Source organism: Astatotilapia calliptera, chromosome 5 (assembly GCF_964374335.1).
Source record: "Astatotilapia calliptera chromosome 5, fAstCal68.1, whole genome shotgun sequence".
Taxonomy (NCBI): Eukaryota; Metazoa; Chordata; class Actinopteri; order Cichliformes; family Cichlidae; genus Astatotilapia; species Astatotilapia calliptera.
In genome coordinates this window covers 18,222,844-18,244,987 of record NC_137426.1, presented here as the reverse complement: position 1 = coordinate 18,244,987, position 22,144 = coordinate 18,222,844, and the positions used below count along the sequence as shown (strand labels likewise).

The 22,144-nt window shown below is 39.1% G+C and overlaps 1 protein-coding gene across 1 annotated transcript; it reads left to right on the top strand.

Annotated features, from left to right (window-relative positions):
• Window positions 1-8,238: 8,238 nt before the first annotated feature.
• On the top strand, window positions 8,239-21,850 carry slc6a1b (solute carrier family 6 member 1b). The gene is made up of 15 exons (XM_026167717.2): window positions 8,239-8,627; window positions 9,867-10,311; window positions 10,595-10,726; window positions 10,883-10,983; window positions 11,414-11,523; window positions 11,936-12,068; window positions 12,845-12,979; window positions 13,612-13,715; window positions 14,277-14,401; window positions 15,037-15,149; window positions 15,379-15,510; window positions 17,435-17,537; window positions 17,727-17,827; window positions 18,198-18,365; window positions 21,279-21,850. Exons 2-15 carry the CDS (start codon window positions 10,065-10,067, stop codon window positions 21,390-21,392), a joined length of 1,818 nt encoding a protein of 605 aa, XP_026023502.1. The 5' UTR covers window positions 8,239-8,627; window positions 9,867-10,064; the 3' UTR covers window positions 21,393-21,850.
• Window positions 21,851-22,144: the final 294 nt, after the last annotated feature.

Sequence of the window (22,144 nt, the reverse complement as noted above, 5' to 3'; positions counted from 1 at the left end):
AGAACAAAAAAGGAAAAGGTGCTTCAGTTTGCAGGCAGGAATTTACAAAGAAAGAAGAAAAAACTCAGGAACAAAGGATACTGGAAAGCAAATGAAATGACTGCCATCAAAGGGAATGGTTGGGCTATAAATATATAAGGAACTTAACAGGGAAACAACACAGGAAAAAAATAATATTAAGATAAAAGTCACAGTATATACATGCTTTTAACTTCTGGGATATTAATTTTGTCAGTTAACTAGCAAAAGGGTTTAAACGGGTACACTAGAGGGGCAACAATGAAACAACCCACAAAACAGGAAGGGTTTTAAAAGTTGACGTGAGTGGCACTTTTCTAACACATTACCCAGTCTATATCAGTTTAGACATCCAGGATGATTTTTTCCCATTGAGCTCTGATGTGTAACATTTTTGAAATAGTGTATGTACACAGACATGGAAAGTCACTAACAGGAAGTAACTGTCATTTAAAAACAAAAGAGACAAAAAACTGAGGGAGATAACAAAAGGGAAGCAGAGGTGACACAGTGAAAAGGTAAGCTGTAAAACAAATAAGAAAGAGAAACTACAAGAAAAATAAGTGTTTTTCTTCTTCTTCCTACACATATTTCACCTTCTTTTTTTAGAATTTGTGCCAGCACTCCCTCTACATGCTGCCTTCCTCCTGCGTCTTTCTCATCGTGCCTTTCCACAAGGCTCAGTTTGGATCAGTTCCCCAGTTCAATCAGACTTCAGCAATAATCTCTGCACCTGGTTTAAAATTGCAGCTAATCTTTCACTCAGAGTGTCTGTGAGGGTAATGTGAGTGTCTTTCATGGCCCTGCGTATTTTGTAACATTTGCTTTTATCCTTGTGTTATTTTGTGTCTGCTAGTCAATGGTTTCTCAGCACCTGTATGCTCTGTAGCACTGTTTGATTGCCTGAAGACTAGGCCAGGCTTAGCTTTAGTCATTTACTATTAGATGCACAAAGAAAAGGGACACAGCTATGTGTATTTTGATTGTAGTAGGAAGCTAGGTTCTTTTCATTTGTAACTTAGTAACTTTAATATTGGAGCACTGTTTGCTTTTTTGTTATTTTTATTCATTTCTTTGATTTTGCAACACAAAGCCTTTTTTTCTCTGCAGTATTGTCCCCTTTGTTAATTGTAAACTGCTCCAATGCCAGTTGCCTTTGATTCTAAAAGTCTCTGGTTCTCTAGTGGAGGAGAGGAGACATGGGTGGGGACATTGTAATCCTGGCAGAATAGTTAGGACAGAGATGTTTCATTATAGGGTAAAGTTAATCAGTCTGAACAACTTTGCATTGATTTGCAGTTACGATTCCCTCTAAAAGAAAATAAACCAAGCCAGCAAAATATTCCCAGAGCCACCAGAGTCCAACTCTGTAGGGATCCCAGGGTTTGGGATGTCACCTGTCTGCGTATTAAAGCACACGTTAACCAGAGAAGACAGAATGAATAAGAGAGCAGATATTTAATCAGTTAAATATGCAGATGTTTAATAGCACTCATTAGTATAAAGATGTGACTCGGTACCACACAAGCAATTGAAATTGGCACTGCAACATGTTACCATCCCAGAGAATCAACCACCCACAGTCTGTCCAAAGACTGTGATTGCTGACTTTATCAGCAATCACTTGTATTTAGAATCTGTGATAATCCCTGCCCCAGTGGCTGTGTACAACTCTGAACTTTAGCTCAAGCACAGTTGCCAGGTCTGTCTCAAAATCTTTGATGGTGTTTAGATATAAATATATTAATACACTTTTTAAAAATATAGGTTTGCAGTTATCTGTCATATCATTTTAAGGCAAAGCAACAAAAAAGAAAGAAAAGAAACTTTTTGAAAGTATGTAGCAATCTACAAGTTAAAGGTGCAGTTAGTTATTTTTATTTTGAGGTTTTTTAATAGGAAAGAAAATGTGCTCATAAATATACATCCAATTAGTGTCTTAATTATGTCTTCCAATTCATTGATGCATTGTCATAAACTTAGAACGGAATCATTTTTTAAAGTGGTAAAAAATGATTGCAGTTTTTGTTAATTTAGTTTCTGTCAACCAATATCAGCAAATGCAAAAACTGTTTGTGTGCAGTTTGTCACACAGTGTGTCTGCTAGCTAGCTAAAGGTACACATGCTGTATTTCCCGGGGAAACGAGAGAACGAGTTCTAACTTCACCCCGAGACGGAGAAAAATGAGAAAGACAGGACTGGAGAGAAAGAAGTGAGGTTACATTTAAAGGTTATATCAGTGCAACAGTCAGAGTTAGGTTATGTTAGGTATAGCAGAGATGAATCTGAACTTAAGTTGATGATGCTTAGAATCACTAACTGAATTCTACCTTCATAAACTTCATGCTGTCTATTATAAAGACAGTATACATCAGGGCTGGGGGAACTCCAGGCCTCCAGGGCCAGTGTCCTGCAGGTTTAATATATCACCTGGGTCAGCACACCTGAATCAAATGATTAGTTCATTACCAGGTCTGTGGAGAACTTCAAGACATGTTGAGGAGGTAATTTAGCCATTTAAATCAGCTGTGCTCGATCAAGGACACATCTAAAACCTGCAGGACAGTGGCCTTTGAGGCCTGGAGTTCCCCAGCCCTGATATACAGTATAGTGTCAGTGTAGGGGACTGAAATTCATTAAGACAACTTACGTATAGTTAAGTTTAGTTCTGTGAATCCACAAAGAGCTGTGAACCTCAGAGCAGCATCAAACAGCTCAGCTGATCACAACCCGTACACAAAGATAATCTACTGAAGTTCACAACAGAAATTATTGTGAGTTTTCATTCTTTTGTTCAAGTTCAAGTTCAAGACTTTAACAAGTTTTGAGAATCCTCCACATGCTGAATCTAACATAAACCCCTGACTATACTTACTATCCCGTTTAGGTGTGGAGGCAAAATGTACGATGTAGGCAGCAGAAAATAGAGTTTGATAAATTTTTATATTCTCACATCCTATAAGAGTTATTCACTAATTGTTCATCTAGCAAAGTTAGCTCCACTACAATCAAAGTTTCACTGATACTGGCTAGCAGCAGCTAACAGTAACAGTAGCTAAAAGCAGCAGAAACAGAAAGTTCAGGATATCCTGAGCAAATTACCTCAGTATTGCTGCCACTGGACAAAAGTGCACCTCTCCACTGGTAGCTCTGATCTTCACTGACTCAGTGACTCCTAGCGGACTCCTTTCATAAGGTTTTACAGCCTCCTCCACAGTAAATAGATGTGGACACATACCGACAGTGGGTAGCCATTTTTCTATGATCACACTATCATCACTATGAAAGGTGGCCAGAGTTGTTTTTCTTTCCTACAGCACTATAGCTATGATTATGCACTTTAATCTTTCAATATCTAGCAGTAAGATTTTATGCACTGTAACTTTCTAATGTTTTTCTCCTTAAAGTTATCACAGTGGATCTTTTATGTTTCCTGATATTGGTCACTCCCCAGTTAGCCTCATATAACCTAGTCCATCCTTACTGATCCTCCACTGGTGGATAAATATACTGAATGACAACTGAGTGTTCTTTTCTCTTTTTTCTCTGAGTGCTGACTTTGTGAATATTGAATGTGTAATGGACAAATGCATGAGGTAAATTGTCACTCTATATGTTATCATTTAGTTTGACTAACTTACTTTATTTGGGTGACATTGCTAGTTTTCGGTAATCTTATTTTAATATATTTTGTTGCCTGTAGGGGCAGCGCTGTTTCTGTCTCTGTCATTAAATATATAACTCAAGTTAAAAGTTATTCAGGGATGCAACAGATGCATATGGTTGATATAAAATTTTCCTATTATTTTTTCCCCTCAAATATGTACCTTCATTCTTCATGACCCTTATGAAAGCCACAGACCGAAACACACGGGTAAATAATAAATCAAATCTTCCTGCCACAAGTGTTCCTTAACACCTTGGAAGTGGGTGAAGCTGTTTGTTCTTTTTCCAGTATTTAACAATCTATACATATAAGATAAATATGTATACAATACATATTAAATATGGGGCATGTGGATTTCCAAATAAGGAAAATCACTAAATTTGCAAAAGCAAATAACAGAAATCATATAGATGACATCCCAGTCCTGTATGGAAATGAGAAATCAAACAGTGTGTTGGCTTTACTTGTTAAAGGTTTCCAATTGAATTCAATTTTATTTATATATATAACCTTTAAGGTGTAGGTTTGTATCTACACCTTTAAGGAGAGCATTCCCTTTCACTGGTGCTTTGCTGAGAAATCTTTCTCATGTTTGCACACAATGATACACTGTGTTTAGCGTGCCTTATTGCATCAGACATGCAACACAGATGTTTCTTTCTTAATTGACCTTTTACCTCATGCACACAGAATGACACGTTGTATATTCATCACCTGGACCTCTCTTACCTTTCTCGACATGTATCACCAGTGTTGTAATAAACCATGACACGGGTTGAAACAATTTAATGCCCCATTTACAGAAAACGCATCACTCCTCTCCATCTCCACACATCAATAGCAAAGCACCTATTTGACTGACAGTTGGACCATGAAAGGTCTGTAACAATAATCAATTTAGACCATGCTTCTATAGCCTCCTGGGTTTGAGAGATATATGTACATGTATAAAATTACCACCTATCTAGTTCAATATCATCCATCTTTCTGCCTGCAACTCAGAAGGTAGAGAAGATTGTTTGATAATAAAAAGGTGAATAGTTTGATGCAAGTCCTTGTCCTTTTGCAAAATGTTGGGCAAATCCATCTGTGTTTGACAGCTGGCAAAAGGTGCTTTAAAATTTAAAAAGGCTTAAAAAGCCTATGTGTGAATGTATGTGTGAATTTGCGTGCTCAGTTAAAGTAGAAAAGTCAATTTACCATTAGTGGAAAAATATTTAGCTTAAGTGAGAATTTTTACTCTTCACCTGTGCATTTTGGTCACCTGTGCTGTTCTTAAAGATGTTGCCTCACTGGAGCATAAATTGACTTTGCTGCAAAAAATAGGTGTGGAAAATACAAAACCTATTTTTTGCAGCAAACTCTCACATCGACTTCTATGTTACACCCTGGCGATGAGAAGAGAGAGAGAGGGAGAGAGACAGGGAGGGAAGCCAATATTTGTTTTACTTTGTCGCTGTGTTTCCACCCTCCCTTTTTGTAGAAATGCACCCTGGATTCCTTTTGTGAATCACCCAGCAACAGACACATCACTTTGTCACCATCTTTTCAGTGCAAGCGGAAACCATTGCGCCGAGGCTCTTCTGGAGAGGCCAAGCAGAATCCTACCTGACTGTCTTACCAATGAAGAGCCAAAACCCATTCTGTGGGGTTGCTGTGTGTTACACATAACTGGTCCTGACAAAAGTCCCTCCCTCTGCAGCACCCAGAAAGAGCCAAGGCTTTTTAGGATTAAGACACATGGAAAACTGCAGTTTGCATTTGCTTTCCATAAGCTCTCGAGTGCAGAGCCAACAAACAATAGTGTTTGTTTTTTAAGTGTTAGCTTAGCGGGTATTTGAGTTCCTAAAAGCACTGAAATCTTTGGGGTGGAAAGTGCACTAACAATTAATGCAAGAAGCACAGAGTTTTTATAGACCTATTCTGCCAGTGGAAAAAAAAACATGTGGCTGTATTTACGAAGATAAAAAGATGTTTAGCATAATAATATATAGATAGCATTCTTTTTACTGTATCCACTTAAGTTTGCCTAAAGATAAAGCTCTGCCATCAGGTGTGATTTAATTTTAACCACACCCGCTGTACTGTATATAAATGCTGGTAGGTTAATCCACCATTTGGAGAATTATGATGAACTCTTGACTTTTCTTCTAACACCATCATGAGGTTTATATTTAAAGTTAGGACTAAAATGTGTTGATGTGGCCTTGGTATACTTGAATAATCAGGTCAGTATTCTAATCTGTGCATTACATTACTTTATAAGTGCTACACCAACATTAATATCACTGATAACAGCCTTAAATTTTTTACCGTGTTGACATACACGAATAAATCCCTGAGCACAGTAACATTAATGCTTGCTGAAAATCAACATCTTTGCATTTAATGTCAATGAGCTGTCATTTCTGTGGCTGTACGTCTCGTATTGTTATATTAATCTGCATGTAGTCATTCCAGATTAAGAAACTTCTATTCTTCAACAAGTTAAAAAATGTATGGCTTCAGGGGCATTTTTATAACAACTATAGAGGGATGTTACTACTACGACAAGGACGCTGAGGGGAAAAGGGCTTCACCAAACCAGGCATCAAAGCATCGGAGAAGTACTGAAATTGACCCGTGGCATATTTCTACATGGCTCTGTAAATATGCCTGAATTTAAAAATGCATCTGTCATCATTATCGCAGTCATCATCTGCATCGCCATTTTGTCTGTCCCGCATGAGAGATAATCGACTGTACAGTTTCAGAGCATTGCTTTTGTCCCCAGCGTCTCAGCAGCGAAACTGACAGGAGGCCAGCTGTCTACCCGTGTGTCTGTCTGTACTCTGCTCTTTATTACCACCACCTCCTTCTGTAATTACAAGCTCCAGTGCACACAAGCGCACCATCAGGTGGGGCCAGGGCCACAAGCACGGCACCAGCAGCTCTCATCATTGTGGCATTTTGAATTCCCCCCGCATGTAAGAGCTGTAGGCCAACAGGAGGCACATCAGAGGTGCCACAGCCTGCAGGCCAATCAGCCAGCTGGGGTAAGAAATGCTACATTTTGTTTCATATCATTAGAAGGTTAGCTCACCCCTCATTGGTTCACCATCTGGGCATTCTTTCTTCCTTTCTCCCTCAGTGCTGTGGCTTCTCAGTACCGTATCAACACTGCACAGCCTTCAGCATGGCGCGCAGAGATAAAAAAGAACTGAAGATGGAGGCGAAAGATCTGGGTAGATGAACATGGAGGCAAGAGCAAATCGAGAAAAGTAGAGAAGTGTGGGAAAATAACATAAAAAGAAATTAGGCACATCGATATGACTGAAATAACAATATTAATATCAGAAAATATACACATATCATCCAGGACTTTAAGTATATTAAATTGCATATGATACCTTGTGATAATAAAGTGAAGCTGCTTTGATGTCAAAATTTACATAGAACGTCAAAATTGGGGCAACCGTGGTTCAGGGGGTTGGGAAGCTCATCTTGTAACCGGAAAGTTGCCGGTTCGATCCCCAGCTCTGTCTGTCTTGGTTGTTGTGTCCTTGGGCAAGACACTTCACCTACTGGTGATGGCCAGAGGGGCTGATGGCGCGATATGGCATCCTTGCTTCTGTCGGTCTGCCCCAGGGCAGCTGTGGCTACAACTGTAGCTTGCCTCCACCAGTGTGTGAATGAATAGTGGAAATGTTAAGTGCTTTGAGGGTCTCGAAAAGCACTATATAAATGCAATCCATTATTATTAAAATTGCACGGTAGAGTGTCACCTAGCAGTAAAGACAATGCATCAGTGTGGAAATATGCGAGGAGAAGTCATCTCAATAACAGTTTCACATCATCACAAAGGGAGGTGTAGAGTCTCTCTCTCTTTTTTAATCTGACACCAGTTTGGTTCTTACTCATTTTAACAACTCAAACTTTAACTATTAAACCATGAGCAAGTCTAATCTCCCAGTGAGAGCTGCATATTTTATCTCAATGTGGGAGTTAAACTCTGCATTAAGACTGCTCGTTTGAGATGTTCCACAAGGGTATTTCATTTTGGAAGACAGCGGGCTAAGAAGATTATAAGCACATTTTTCAATTTATCTCACACACCCTGACTCCTTTTATTGGCTGGGACCCTCTTATCATGTTTTGCCAGCAGCTAAAGCAGCCATTGGCATCTTCCACTGTATCCTCTACTTTGGAGTAGTTGCATTTGATGCAGTATTAGACTACACTTATTTTTACCCCGAGTGTGGCCTTTTTGAACATTTTGTTTCTCATAGTTGTGCATGTGCGTTATTAATGCGTTTCGGTGTTCTAAATGGCAACTTGATGAAATCAAGTTAATTCAAGGGATGACTTTGGGAAAATAGAGGATTACATAAAAGTGTTAAGTCTGTGTTATTCATCATCTGGACCTTGAGTGAGTCACAAAGGGAGAGAGGGGGAAGGGGGAGGTGGGAGGGAGAGAGAGAAAGAGAGAGAGAAGTTGCTGATGTTTAAAAAAACGGGAGAAAAAAAGCTGCAGGAGTAACGATATAAAACCTTGAGACAAGCGGATGCTCCTCTCTCAAACCCGCTGCCATCTCAGTGGTGGAAATGTTGGAGTTGGGGAGGGTCGACTTTGAGGTGACATTGACGCTATGTAGACGAAAGTGAGGATCCTGCGCTCCATGTTACGTCCCTGCTCGCTTCAACTGAGACGGCGGCAGCTCCTTTTCTCCGTCTTCTCTCCCCTCCTCTCTTTCAGCACCACTCCTTTAAGGACAGCACCTCGCTCTCAAAGACGCATTTGCCCACTATCCTCTCCCCTTTCGGATCATATATTCGCTCGCTGTCGCCGAATGCAAAGTTTTCACCGCGGTTTGACTCAGTGCAAGTGAAAGGAAGTTACTTTTTTCCAAAATCGGGATATTCCCCCCCGGAGAAAGAATCTGCAAAGTAGCGGACTGTATTGTAAGTATTCACTTGTACGGGGTGCAATTTACATAAATTCGAGAAAAGAAATGCATTTGTTACACGCGAGGACCATCAAGGAATTTGCCGTGTGCAGATGTGCTGAATTTGCGTAAGGATATGCAGCTGCGCGTGAGGTCGACGAAGACTTTTTACTTTTTTTTTAGTTTTCTTCAGGAGCCATTAGCATCTTCTTTGATCTTTCTGTTCTACAGCCACATTTCATGTATGTGAAATTTGAATCTGTGTTTTGTAGATTGTGTAATTTAAATACGCAGAAAATGCACAAGCAGTTCTTATCGCGATGTCTCTTAGATGCAAAATGTCACATTAACTTGGAATAGAAGTGGTGTATTTTTATTAGTAGACTGAAATATGAAAAAATAACACTCTAGCTTCCATCTGTAAATGCAACCCCGGTACCCCGCTTCTCTCAATTACGCACAAGGTAATAAGGGAGCACAGAGAGCGCACTCTCTGCTCACCATTTTAACGGTCGTTTATTTTGCATTTAAAAATGCTATTTAAAATACAAACAGATGACGTAGATCTTTTACGTTTATTTACTAATTTTTTTGCATTAACTGAAATAACTATTGCAAATTAGAACTCTATTCCATGGATATTTGATGTAGATCTATATTCAAATTGCAAATTCTGGTGAGTTATTAGCCTCTCCAGGTGATTCACTATCGAGTCTGATTTCTAAATGTGTTTAATTGCTTTTCTCTTGTAAGGGAGCAGTGAGAAGTGGGCCATTGAATTTAGAGCATAATGAATCAAGGACAAGAGCAGGCTCTAAATTTCTGCTAACATGGATTCACTCCAGGCAATTAAAAGTGATTCATATTGCATGAGAAGCTTTTATTTGATCCCGTGGGATTCACAGAACACGGGACAGACTTTTTTGTCACCCCTTAAGAAATGTCACGATATATATACATGTATAAAGAGAGAGAGCTAAATAGATATAATTTAATTCAATCTGTCATTTAACAGAATTTTTTTAGGAATATTTAATTCCTCTTTAAATGTTTTTTTATTTCACCCAAGGAGTTAACATCCACAGTAATTATCGCAAAATTAATCCCTCATTATTATTAGGACATTCGTTTTAAGGCTCTATGCATATATATTTTGAATAAGTATATTTGCATTCAAAGCAACTAACAATATCTAATTTAGGAATGTCACTTTTTCTGTGAAATTTATAACTATATTATTGTTTTTGTTTTTTAGGGTCACTGGATTGTTGCTAAGGTCCTCGCCTCGCCTTTTCTCCAAATCACTCGCTGTACCCCAGTTTTCGTTTTTTTCCCCCTCTCGGCTGTTGTCTGGGAACTGGAAGTACGGGACGGATAAACTGCTGTCTATCTGGACCAGTGCTGAAACCCCCTCTTCTCCACTGGTCAGGACTGTCCGACGCACACCTCGACCATGGCTACCAACGGGACCAAAGCCTCGGACGGACACGTCTTAACGGAGACGGTGAATGACGCGCCCACCACCACGCCAAACGACAAACCCAAAACCTTGGTGGTGAAAGTGCAGAAGACGAAAAAGGAGATACCCGAAAGAGAAACGTGGGGTGGGAAATTTGACTTTCTCCTCTCTTGTGTCGGATACGCAATCGGACTCGGAAATGTCTGGAGATTTCCTTACTTATGTGGAAAAAACGGTGGAGGTAATGAGGAATTCTTGGCAATTTTCAGATATCCACACACCAGAAGGAGCGCAAAGATCTCGACATTAAAACCTGACAGTTTGCCCAGGACTTCTTTATTTATAACAGATATAAACTGCATGTCCAGTATAACCGTGCGTAATTGCGCACAGACAAATAGCTGTGACGTGATCTGGGGCGCAGAAACAAAACACCCCTAATATGTTTTATTGGATTATGTTGAAAATTATTAGCATATCCTTTGTCGTCATTTACACACCTTTACTTCTCACCTTTCATTCAGGGGCCTTCTTGATTCCCTACTTTTTGACCCTCATATTTGCTGGTATGCCTCTGTTCTTTCTGGAGACGGCTCTTGGTCAGTACACTTCTATTGGAGGTCTTGGAGTGTGGAAGCTGGCTCCAATGTTCAAAGGTAAATTATATGTAAATTATATGTATTGTTAAGACTTGAAACTAAATTTTCTAAATAACTACTTTATTTAGGCATTCTAAGTGGACTTACATGTGTTCCTCATTTTGTTTTATTCAGCACAATTTGACATCACACCTTTATTTTCCATTGTTTCAGGTGTTGGCCTGGCTGCTGCTGTTCTGTCCTTTTGGCTCAATATCTATTACATTGTTATCATTTCCTGGGCTATTTACTATTTGTACAACTCCTTCAGTGCTGTGAGTATTTGAAATTTAAAGTCCTACATTTCTTAGCAAATGTAGTAACAGGGCACTAATTCTGAACCTTTAAGGGCCGAGATTTTCCAGATATAGCCCTGTCTGTGTTGTTAGTACTATTACTTTCTAACCCTTTAATCATGAGGCAGGTGCTGTTTGCCAGTATCTCTTATATAAGGCCTCACAGCCCTTAACAGAGTATGACATTTATTACTTCCTTTCCCACATAATTAGTGCCTTACACAAGGTATTGATAAATGCATTTGGCGATGAAGCATTCACTGCTCTGAGAAAACCATGAAATCTCAGTGTCCCGAATGAGTATCGTGGTCTTGGCAGCTTGACAGCTAAAGAGAATAGGCAGTGGGAGAGTGCTCCAAATAAAAGAACCTGTGTGTGTCTGTTTGTGTGCGTTTTCCTTAAATTTCAGGATTTGCCGTGGCAGACTTGTGGAAATAGCTGGAACACAGAGCGCTGCTACACCAACTACAGCATCACAGACACCTCAAACCTCACCAGTGCCGTTGTAGAGTTCTGGGAGTAAGCTGGACATTTCAGTTAATGTTATTAATAGGTTTTAACTGCACAGTAAGGTTAGAGGTTCCCTTATGTGCATGATCATTACATCATGGGTCAGAGTTAGATATGGCCATTTGCATATGATGACTCAGTGGCCATATCCGTTAATAGCAATCTACCCAGAATATCAGCAGAGGAGGAAAATCTGTGCACAAATGGATAATGGATGAGAAAAATAACGTGTGCACAGAAGCACAACTTCCTTTCGCTATCATACCTTTAAGCTTTAAGGATGAGAAAAAAGCCATCAAAAGACTCTTTGTGAATATCCAGATGCATGTAGGCACATTTGTGTATGCTTCCATGCATGCTACATATGTGACATCAAGGATGCCCTTGTGTATTGTAGTAAGACCCCTTTACTTCCCTCCAGACGAAACATGCATCAGCTGACCGATGGCCTGGAGAAGCCTGGGGAGGTCAGGATCCCACTGGCTATCACACTCGCCATAGCATGGGTCCTTGTCTATTTCTGTATCTGGAAGGGAGTCAGCTGGACTGGCAAAGTAAGTAGGAGAAGAAGGTACAGACATCAGCATAAACAATGAAAAAGCCAAATATAGAACTGGAACAACAGAACTTTAGATTATTGTTGAAATAAAGGGAGTTACTCACTTATTTTAGAAATTTTGTGTAATTTCCTGTTAGTGTGGGAAAAGAGCTTCACTGGTACACTGTCACAAAAAAGTTAAAAATCATACAAAAAGATTATACATGGACACATAGGCTATCCCTTTGGAATATCCTTTTATTATAAAGTATGTTGTGTTATATAAGTACCAACATTTTGCACAATGGCAAACAGCCCGACAGAGTTTGCATCATCTGTACACTGAGCTAAAGTATGAGATTTCTATTTGCTGTTGCTTGATCTTTATTTTGATGTCTGTTTTTTTCAGTATGGCAAAAGGAGTTTCAACAATTTCCTAACTTTCACAACAAGATCCTCTGCTGATTCATTTTTATGCAGTAGATGTTATCTTGGCTGGCATGATTAGTGTTGACTTTGACAGCACAGTCTGAAATTAGTTCAGATAAGGAGGGAAATAGTGCGCCGGGAGTGTGCTGAACCCAGTCTTTCTGGGGTCACTGTGCCTCTGGGAGATGGTTGACTAGGGCACTAAGCTGCTCTGTGTGGATGGTGCCTCAGTAACACAATAAGTTGATGAGATTAAGAACTTGTCGGTTTTCAAACTGCGCTCTTGCCTCAAATATTCTCGGGAGATCTTAAAGATGGCTTAGAGAGATTATTTTGCAGTAATCACGATTTTGTGCCCCGTAGGTGGTGTACTTCTCTGCCACGTACCCTTACTTCATGTTGTTCATCCTGTTTTGCCGTGGTGTCTCTCTGCCCGGTGCCATGGATGGAATCCTCTTCTATATCACACCAGACTTCAACAAGCTTAAGGAGTCTGAGGTGAGCTCACTGCTCTTTCTGATCACGAATACATGTAGATATTCTGCAGCAGCAACCAAAATTAAGGTTGCTGCAGAGTATAAGATGAGCCCCAACTTGATGTGTTTTGGTTTTTGGGGTAATGTTTCAGGGTTGTTGTTTTTTTTAACATTATGTAGGTCTCTGTACCTACATGAATGGATGGGAACTAATAAGTCAACAAGATTCCAGATACATTTTCAGTGATTGCAGAGCTTTAACGTGAATGTCTGTGAATGATGTTTATAACCATGATTGTTCATTGCAAGTACCATTATTAGCACAGTTCACAAATACTTTCTTTTACAGTATTGATTATGAGATAATGTGTTTATTTCTGTAAAGACTGAGAAGCTGAGGTCAGATCACGATTCAGTGATTTGACAGTTGATCAAATAGCATCAGGCACGACAAAACAATGCTGAGGCGTTACAGTGCAGAACAAACAGTTTCCCTCTTTCTAGCATTTATGCACATGCTTTCATCAGAGAAAAGAGTCCTGATAATCAGTAAATGAATATAATCCTGGCCGGTTTTTCAAACAAAAATCTTCTTTTAGCAGCAATTTTTGCACAAGCACACTTACTTGAACCTCTTTTCTGTCTGTGTGTCAGGTGTGGCTCGACGCTGCCACTCAGATCTTCTTTTCCTACGGGCTAGGATTAGGCTCTCTGATTGCTCTCGGCAGCTATAATCCCTTCACCAACAACGTATACAGGTAGGTGAATAAAATACTGTTTCTGTTTATTTACAGCTTGAATTAAATGCCTGTTAAAAAATTACCATCTAACACCACTCACTCATATCATTTATTTATTTATTTTTTATATGGAGACCGTGCAGATGTCTCTTCCTGGGATTATTTTTGGTTTCCGTGACAGCATAGTGTCTGCAGTTTGTTCTATTTTGGGACTATTTGAGCCCCCTGTTATATCAGTTGTTTCATTATTTTGGCTCCACATAGTGTTTTAGATTCAGGTACACACATTTGGTGACTGTCAAAGGCTGTCACCTTATAAAATAAACACTGGCCATCTGCCCATTTGTCTCTCTAGTCGTAAAACTGCTAGAACTCACTGCCGTTTTATAAAATCAGGACATTATCAATGTATTCAGCTGTTGTGCCACTGCCAGATGCAAAATGGCTTTCCACCTTTCCCTTTCCACCCCACCCCCCACCACTCCACTCCCACAAGCCTCGCCACAATGTGTGACGGGTTGATAAGGAATTGATATAGGCGTGACAATGGCTGCAGCGTGCTTTGTCTCTCCCCTACAGAGATTCTGTCATTGTCTGCTGCATCAACTCCTTTACCAGTATGTTCGCCGGCTTTGTCATCTTCTCCATCGTGGGATTTATGGCCAATGTGACAAAGAGACCCATCGCTGATGTGGCAGCCTCAGGTAATTGCAATCAATGTTGAAACTCAATAGTAATAACAGACACAGGCAAAAGATAATATGACTACAAATACGGTGCAAAAAGTCAGCCATTGCAGCTGCTATAATTTTGAAGGGACAAATGATTTTTTTTACACTGTTGGTCCAGATTGCTGGGATTATTAGAAGGGAAATACTTTGCAAAAACTCTCTGTACTCTCAGTCCTTTACAAATACTCAGCTTTGACATTCAGTGTACTTTTTTCTCTCAATGACACTTTGAGATCAACTTCTTTTTTTTGTTTCTTCTTTTATCAAGTTTTACACTTTCAGTACTGTCATATGAGCCCAGTTTAAATTTGTTTTGACTTCTTCAGTCAAAACCAGATACTTTTAGCTGCTCCCTTATTCACAAGGAGTCACCACAGTGGGTAGCTCCCCATGTTTGATTTGGAAGATCTTTACATCTGATGCCCTGCCTGATGCGACTCATATAGAGTAATCTCCCAGGACAGGAATCAGGAGCCTATCACTTGTTAGGCAATTGTGAAAGCCATTACACTATGGAGCCACTACGTCATAGCCAAATACCACATGTTTTATTTGTGTCCCACTGTCAAATACAAATCACATTATCTCTGATATTTATCTTTTATCAGGACCTGGCTTGGCTTTTTTGGCATATCCAGAGGCTGTCACCCAGCTCCCCATTTCCCCTCTCTGGGCAGTGTTGTTTTTCTCCATGCTCTTGATGCTGGGAATTGACAGTCAGGTAAAGATATTTCAAGAAAAAATGTCTCCTTTTACCAATATGAAATGCTTTCTAAAATACTTTTCTAACCTTCAAATAAAAATGATCTAAGTTTTCAGTTTGATACTGCACTAATGTGCCAAAAAACTTACCATTGCTCTTTTGCTCAGATACTAAACCTTAGCAATGTTTTTATTGTGACAGAAATGTATTGTGTAACAGTTTCAACCTGATTCTGCAATATCTCCAGTTCTGCACTGTGGAAGGCTTCATCACTGCCCTGGTTGATGAATTCCCCCATGTCCTTCGAAAGCGTAGAGAGATCTTCATTGCAGTCGTCTGCCTTATTTCTTACATCATTGGCCTGTCCAACATCACACAGGTGAATATGAATGTGCACTAACTCTGAATGTGCAGGCATGTCAAACATAAGGGTTGTGGGCCAGAATCGGTCCTACAAAGCACCCCCCATGGCCATTCATGCTGCACCACTGTAATTAAGTAACAAATTATTAAATAACAGATTTTTTTTTTTTACTACTTACCCTGGAATGTCTGTATTTTACAGTAAGTCCAAAGTAAAAAAAACAACAACAACAACAACAACAACAACAGGTCATTTAATAGGACATTTTCTGTGAATTTACCTTCTGTTTTATATTTACATTAACAACAACCAGACATTAACCTGATCAATGCCTGCATTTGTTGGGTTCATCTTTACACTTTGTAAAACAGTCATAGGGTCTAATTCTTGAGACTAACATGCCAAACTGATTCACAATATTTAGTATTTACTTGAGTACAAAAAGAGATCCCCCAACATCTACTAGCAAGATTCCCATGTGGTGTGATCTGGTCATTAAGGGCTCTGATTTGCATATCATATCAACATATCCTTGAGAAATGATAAAATGGCTTTAGTCTAGTACACGTTCTCTTCAATTTTTAAATATTCATTGAAACTGCTGCGCATATTCAAGGAGGAGGAACCCCAGCGCTTTGTTAATCACATCATAAGGTCACAAACAATTTATTAAAGTAACCTGACTGTCCGAGGAGGCGAATATCCCAACGTTTTCTCGACACATTCATTCTCCTTAGTGAATGAGCCTTTGTAGACAATTCATAAGCTTCTAACATGTCACCTTTACACTCGGACTGTCTACTGATTTCATTTTCGGGGCACATTTATCCTCCCCCAAAGGAAAACAGCCCTTTGTTTCTCCTGACCCCACATTCGCTGCTATTTCTGTACTCTCAGGACAGCCATACTTTGCAAATGTGATTCAAAAGCTTCAGTTGTTCCAAAATCACTAGTATATTTTATTATTTCCTCAATAATTTTAAGTCTTAGCATTTCAGTATTAGTCACAGCTCATTTATGAGTGAATGACCTCTGTGTACAAGACAAATTTTCCTGGGGCTTATGCACAGTGCGCTATTTTAATCCCATTTTAATCTACAAGAGCTGTTTTAACCCAATTATGACTGTAATTAAAATAGGTGTTTTAGTCTGTTGAAGAGAAATGTCATTGTACTTAATCATTTGTCTTTTCTACTATGCTGGATTTCAGATTTGAGTAATAAAATGACATTTGAGGGCTTAACACAGTTCTATAAACTATTGTTTACACATAAATATTTAGCTATCAAAGTTTATTTGAATATATTGGAATTCCAAACTCTGCTTCTTCAATTGACACTCTGAGTCATTTCCCTCAGGTAACATTATGCTAAAAACACTTCAAAGATTTGCATCAGTTTGAAATGCAAGACAAAGAAAATGATAAGCAAGAAAAAAAAAACCAACGTGTCAGTAATATGCAATAAAAGCTTCTGCATCTCTTGAGCTATGACAATTCAAGAGCCTGCGCTGTTCCTCTGTTCCAGTCACATTGGATTTCCATCATGCTACATGCACAGCACGTTATTTTATGGCAGTTATCCTAATCGCTGTTCCAGGCAGTATGAAGTATATCAAGCTTCAAAATGTAGAAGTGGACAAACTCCAAGAAGTCCTCTTGAGCTGGTCCCTAGAATGACTTGATAGCTGCAAGGCACTAAATGCTGGCACTGTAGAAATTTGAGCCATATTGGTACTGCGTGCACTGCACAGTAGGAGAAACACAGCTTTTCACAAAGAATCCATTTAGAGTTCTGAGTTCATCAGTTGGATGTTTAACCATTTATTCTCACTCTTGATGTTACTTCACTGCACTAGTTTAATACTCTCCCGCACATGCCTGTAAGTGCTTTTTCCATTACTTCTCCTTTCTCATCATGTTCTTTGCCTCTGTTTTCAGGGTGGACTGTACGTGTTTAAACTGTTTGATTACTATTCAGCTAGTGGGATGTCCCTACTCTTCTTGGTCTTCTTCGAATGTATCTCAATCTCATGGTTCTATGGTGAGCCAAACAAAAAGGGTTTTTTTTCTCCATCTTAGAACAGTAAGTGTTTTCTGTCTTTTAGCTGCCAATTTGGTGTCGCTACAATGCCAAGCTTTGACATCTAAGACTCAGATGGGAAACATATAAATCCACAGTGACATAATGATAAAAACAGCACTGATAATGTTTTTGGTTTTTTTGTTCCAGGTGTGAACAAATTCTATGACAACATTGAAGAAATGATTGGCTACAGACCATGTCTCTGGTGGAAGGCCTGCTGGGTTGTCTTTACTCCACTCGTTGTGGCTGTAAGTGCGGCAAGCACAAACATAACACAAAAGAAAAATAGTACTCCACTGTGGTCAGTATTTTATTTGAAGGCACTCTGTATATTGCAAATGACTTGAACCATACATTTAAGAAAAAGTGTGCCATTGTTTGATGATTGCTTCTCTCTCTGGCTGGAGTCTATTTCTTTTCACTGACACTTGATTTAATGCTTGTGTTAACTTGCATTTAAGCACCATCATCCAATAATGTGTCCCAACCACATCTGTATAAGACAATACAGGAAATAGTACAATTTGCAAAACTCTTATCTTAGCTTAAACATTATGCAGTTTGGTAGCATATTTGTAAGCATAATTAGATCTTTTCTCTTGTTCCTCTTGCGTACAGGGAGTCTTCTTGTTTAGTGCAATACAGATGGTTCCTCTTACTATGGGCGACTATGTGTTCCCTGCCTGGGGTCAGGGGGTCGGCTGGTGCATGGCCCTCTCCTCCATGATTCTCATCCCTGGCTACATGGGCTACATGTTCCTCACACTCAAAGGCACATACAAAGAGGTAAGACAAATATATTAATGCTTGACTTTTTTAATTGTATTTCACAAATTGTTATAATTGCCTGCTTTACACTACAAAAATTAATATCCTTTTCTTGTTAAGAAAGGAAGTGGGATGTTATTCTTTTTAAAGCTATGGTATAAATGCCAAGAGTGTACGGCTGACAAGTAGCTAAAGATAAACCAGCGTATAATGCATCACTATACCCACCTCTGAGCTTTTCACACATCTAGTAGCTTTACCCTGGACTCTGCAGCTGAATAAGCCACACTGAGTGTTTCAAGTGGATTACTTCTTATGCATGATTTTTTTGCATAAGCCAAACTGATATTAGCTCATACAGGATGTAAGGCGATCCTATATGCAGATAAAGAAAAATACAAGCCCAAAGGATTTAGTGAAAGATCCATTTACACCATGTACAGAAGTTTAGATAAATATTTAGGTCACCACAAATGCAGCCCGCTTTACCAGAATATACTAACCCATGAGCTTTATTACCTTTACTTTTTATTAATTTCATAATGGGCAGCTTTGAAAGTACTATGAAAGGATTATAATTAAGGGCCAAACAGAGAACCTGTGCAGGCACCAGCAGTCTTCTATTCTCCTTCTTCTTCTTTGTCCACTGGCAGTTCCCTGATTCTTTTTACCGAGTTTAATGGCTTTGCCACGAGTGCTCTAGGGCCACCAATGGTTCAGATTTAGCGGTATGTTTAGGCACATAACTTTTAAAAAACACAAATGAGGCAAATTAGCTACTCGTGGATTCCAAAGAATCTTAATATCACCATAACTTTGGGACATCTCATGAGTACATATTCTAGCATAAGGATGTTTATTCTCAGTGCATTCTTGTTCTCCTTTCCTAAGTCCTTATGAATTCTGATTCTGAAATGTGATTAGGTAAAAGAGATAGGATGTACTTTTGAAACACAGCCAGCAATGCAGCAATCACATTAAATTGTCAGTATATTACGCCTCGGGAGTGAGAACGGGCTGCATCTGACCAGTAGACGGTCGTACAATAATAGTAAAAACAGAAAAACATAATCAGAGTCAACCAATAGGCACAGAGGGCTTCTATTTCAGCCTATGCTTGCTCTGTTGTCCATTCATCAGGTCTGGCTGCACAAACTAGGCTCAAGGACTCAAATGGAGTTCACACAATACAAAGCATCAGACAAGTGGGTTGATTGTCACAGAACTGCTGCTGAGTTTTCCTTATGCCCAAGAAGGTCTCCTAGTGCCTCATTTCAGTGAATAAAAGAACAAGACATTCAGACAAAATTGGCATCTGCTGGGAATTTGCATGTGTGACCATCAATATTGCTAAAAGCTATGTCAACGCCTATAAGAAGGTACAAACTTGCAGTTTCTAGTGTAAAGCTATAGAACTGATCAGTTCTATAGCTTTAGTAGTGTTTTGTTTTTGTATGATGTTGGACGAAAGAGATATAGGACATAAACAAGAATTTTTGTGTGGTGTCTCTGGAAGGCCCCAAAGCCAGGATATGTCTCCTTTTCAACCTAATTGATGCAACCACCATGAGTGATTTCATTGAAAGGCTACATTTTTTTCTGATGTCTACAAATATTGTCAGAGGTGATCTTCAAAACAACCCTCTCTAAAGTTATCACATGGATTTTGACTTTTCTATCCATTTGCCCCTTACGGACAATTGATATAAAAAAGGAAATCATACTGTAGCACAGCATCTCTTTCATAAATTAACATCAGTCTTGGTGTACACACTATGCACTTTTTTCTGAGTCCCTAGAAGCCATGCAAATGGTAAAAAGAGGTTTTATTTTCAATCAGTGCTAACAGATACACCTTTAACATAATCAGATCAAACTGACATTGTGACTGTACCCTGATGAACTTCTTGGCCCCCTTGTTGCCGCTTGCAGCTATGTTTTGTAATTAATTTTGTAATTTAGAAGCCAAAAGATGCTCCACACTGAAAGGGAAAAGGATGAGCATAGCGAGTGTGACTTTGCTCCATGCATTAAAACTGTACAGCACCACTGTAATTCAATGGTTTTATAATAAGTAAAACACACTAGCATCCTGGGCAAAGTAGTAAATTGTCATGAAGCGTAGAGCGGTGATTAAAGGATTAGTGAAATAGATTTTTAATTAGTTTTGTTAAATAATTTCTGATAGCTGTGTGCTGTAACAGTGACAATGACATACAACAGCCATGAAGTCCTTGGTAAATGACGTTTATACGCAGGGCAGTGCCACGCTGCATTTTTATTGACCTGATGTTACTAATCACTGTAAGAGAATACCTTTTCTGGTATACCATTTACATTAACAACTTCTTGATTTGCAGTCATCCACAGTGAGCCGAATAAGCAGGCTTACAGATAGTCTCTTAGTCTCCTCTGACAGATATAGCTTTATAGTCACCACTGACAGAATAAATGGGCGATAATTGCAGACAGTGGAACAGAGGCTATCAGAGGCGATGTGCAGGCGTCAGATCCTGCAGTAACAGCTGATGGCTGATTGTCTAATTGTAGCAATCAGCAAGTTGATTAGTGCTCTGCACCCAGGCGAACACTTAGTTTCACAAACACTCCATAAAAATGTTGACTGCAAAGCCCTGTTCTGACGCTGCATAGCTGAGAGCATTTTTTAAAGATTTAGTAAGTTTAGTAAGTTTGGCCCATGGAAGTTTGTTGGTGTCATTAGTAGGTTTCACTCTCTAAAGGTATATTAATTCATATAACTTTATCTCAGGTTGGAAAGCATCCAGTAGAAGAATGTTTACATTCAAAGCCTAAGGTCATTTATCCCTTAAGCTCACAGCTGCATAGCTCGTGTGGTTTGTTACAGCCTTTGGATTTGAACACTGACTTCTCAGCTCACGATATTAACTGTGGTACTGATCTTCTTCTCAGCGTCTGCGGATGATGATCAAGCCTTTGGTACTGGTGAAGGCTCAGGAAAATGGTCCAGACCAGCAGACAGAAAACCAGAATCAGAACCCTGCTACTGAGGAAGCCTACATCTAAAAAGGTCTGATCTCTGTCTCAACAGCCAGACTGGCACTCCACAATAGAAGAAACGTAATCAAGGTTGGGAACAACCACTAGACTTTTATGTCTGCTTTTATTCACCTACCTCCTGGGGACATGTGAAACCAACCTGATTACACAGTTATTTTTAGGGGGTTTTCTGTATGTTTATTTGTAAAATACAAAGTTATAAAACTTATGATGACAAGCAAATTATCCAGCAAAGTTATTGTGATATTATGAATTTCATTATGCAAAAAAGTTAGCCTTTTTAGAAAAGGAAATGTGACTTAGTAAAATACTGTATATTGAATATATATAATTAAAATTTGGAGGCCCATGTTGATTCAGTAGTAATGTGCTTTGAGTAATCTACTAAACTCCAACTATTGTACAAAAGGGTTTATCGGTAAAATGCATTTTGCATGTCCATGAAATAAATACATCAAAATAAATGCCGTGTAGTAGATGAAAACACAATTTGAAAGTTAGCAAAGTGGAAATGGAATATTGAGCAATTTAAGGCAAAGACAATGTGGGAACATGCAACAGGTAAGGCCAAATTTGCTTTTATTTTTAAAACAAATTTAACTAGACTATCAATCCCCTGCAAATCCTGCACTTCACCTGAAATGTTTACTACCCGTGTCTGGGGATACAACTGAAAAGCACAAGTACAGTATGGAATTTCTAAGTGTCCAATTTATTTTTGGCATGAGTGAAAACTGTGACCACAGCAAAAATAACAT

Coding starts and splice junctions, on each gene's coding strand:
- slc6a1b (XM_026167717.2), top strand. CDS start 10,065: ATGGCTACCAACGGGACCAAAGCCTCGGACGGACACGTCTTAACGGAG. Junction 17,538..17,726: donor CTCAATCTCATGGTTCTATG/GTGAGCCAAACA, acceptor TTTTTGTTCCAG/GTGTGAACAAATTCTATGAC. Junction 17,828..18,197: donor TTACTCCACTCGTTGTGGCT/GTAAGTGCGGCA, acceptor TCTTGCGTACAG/GGAGTCTTCTTGTTTAGTGC.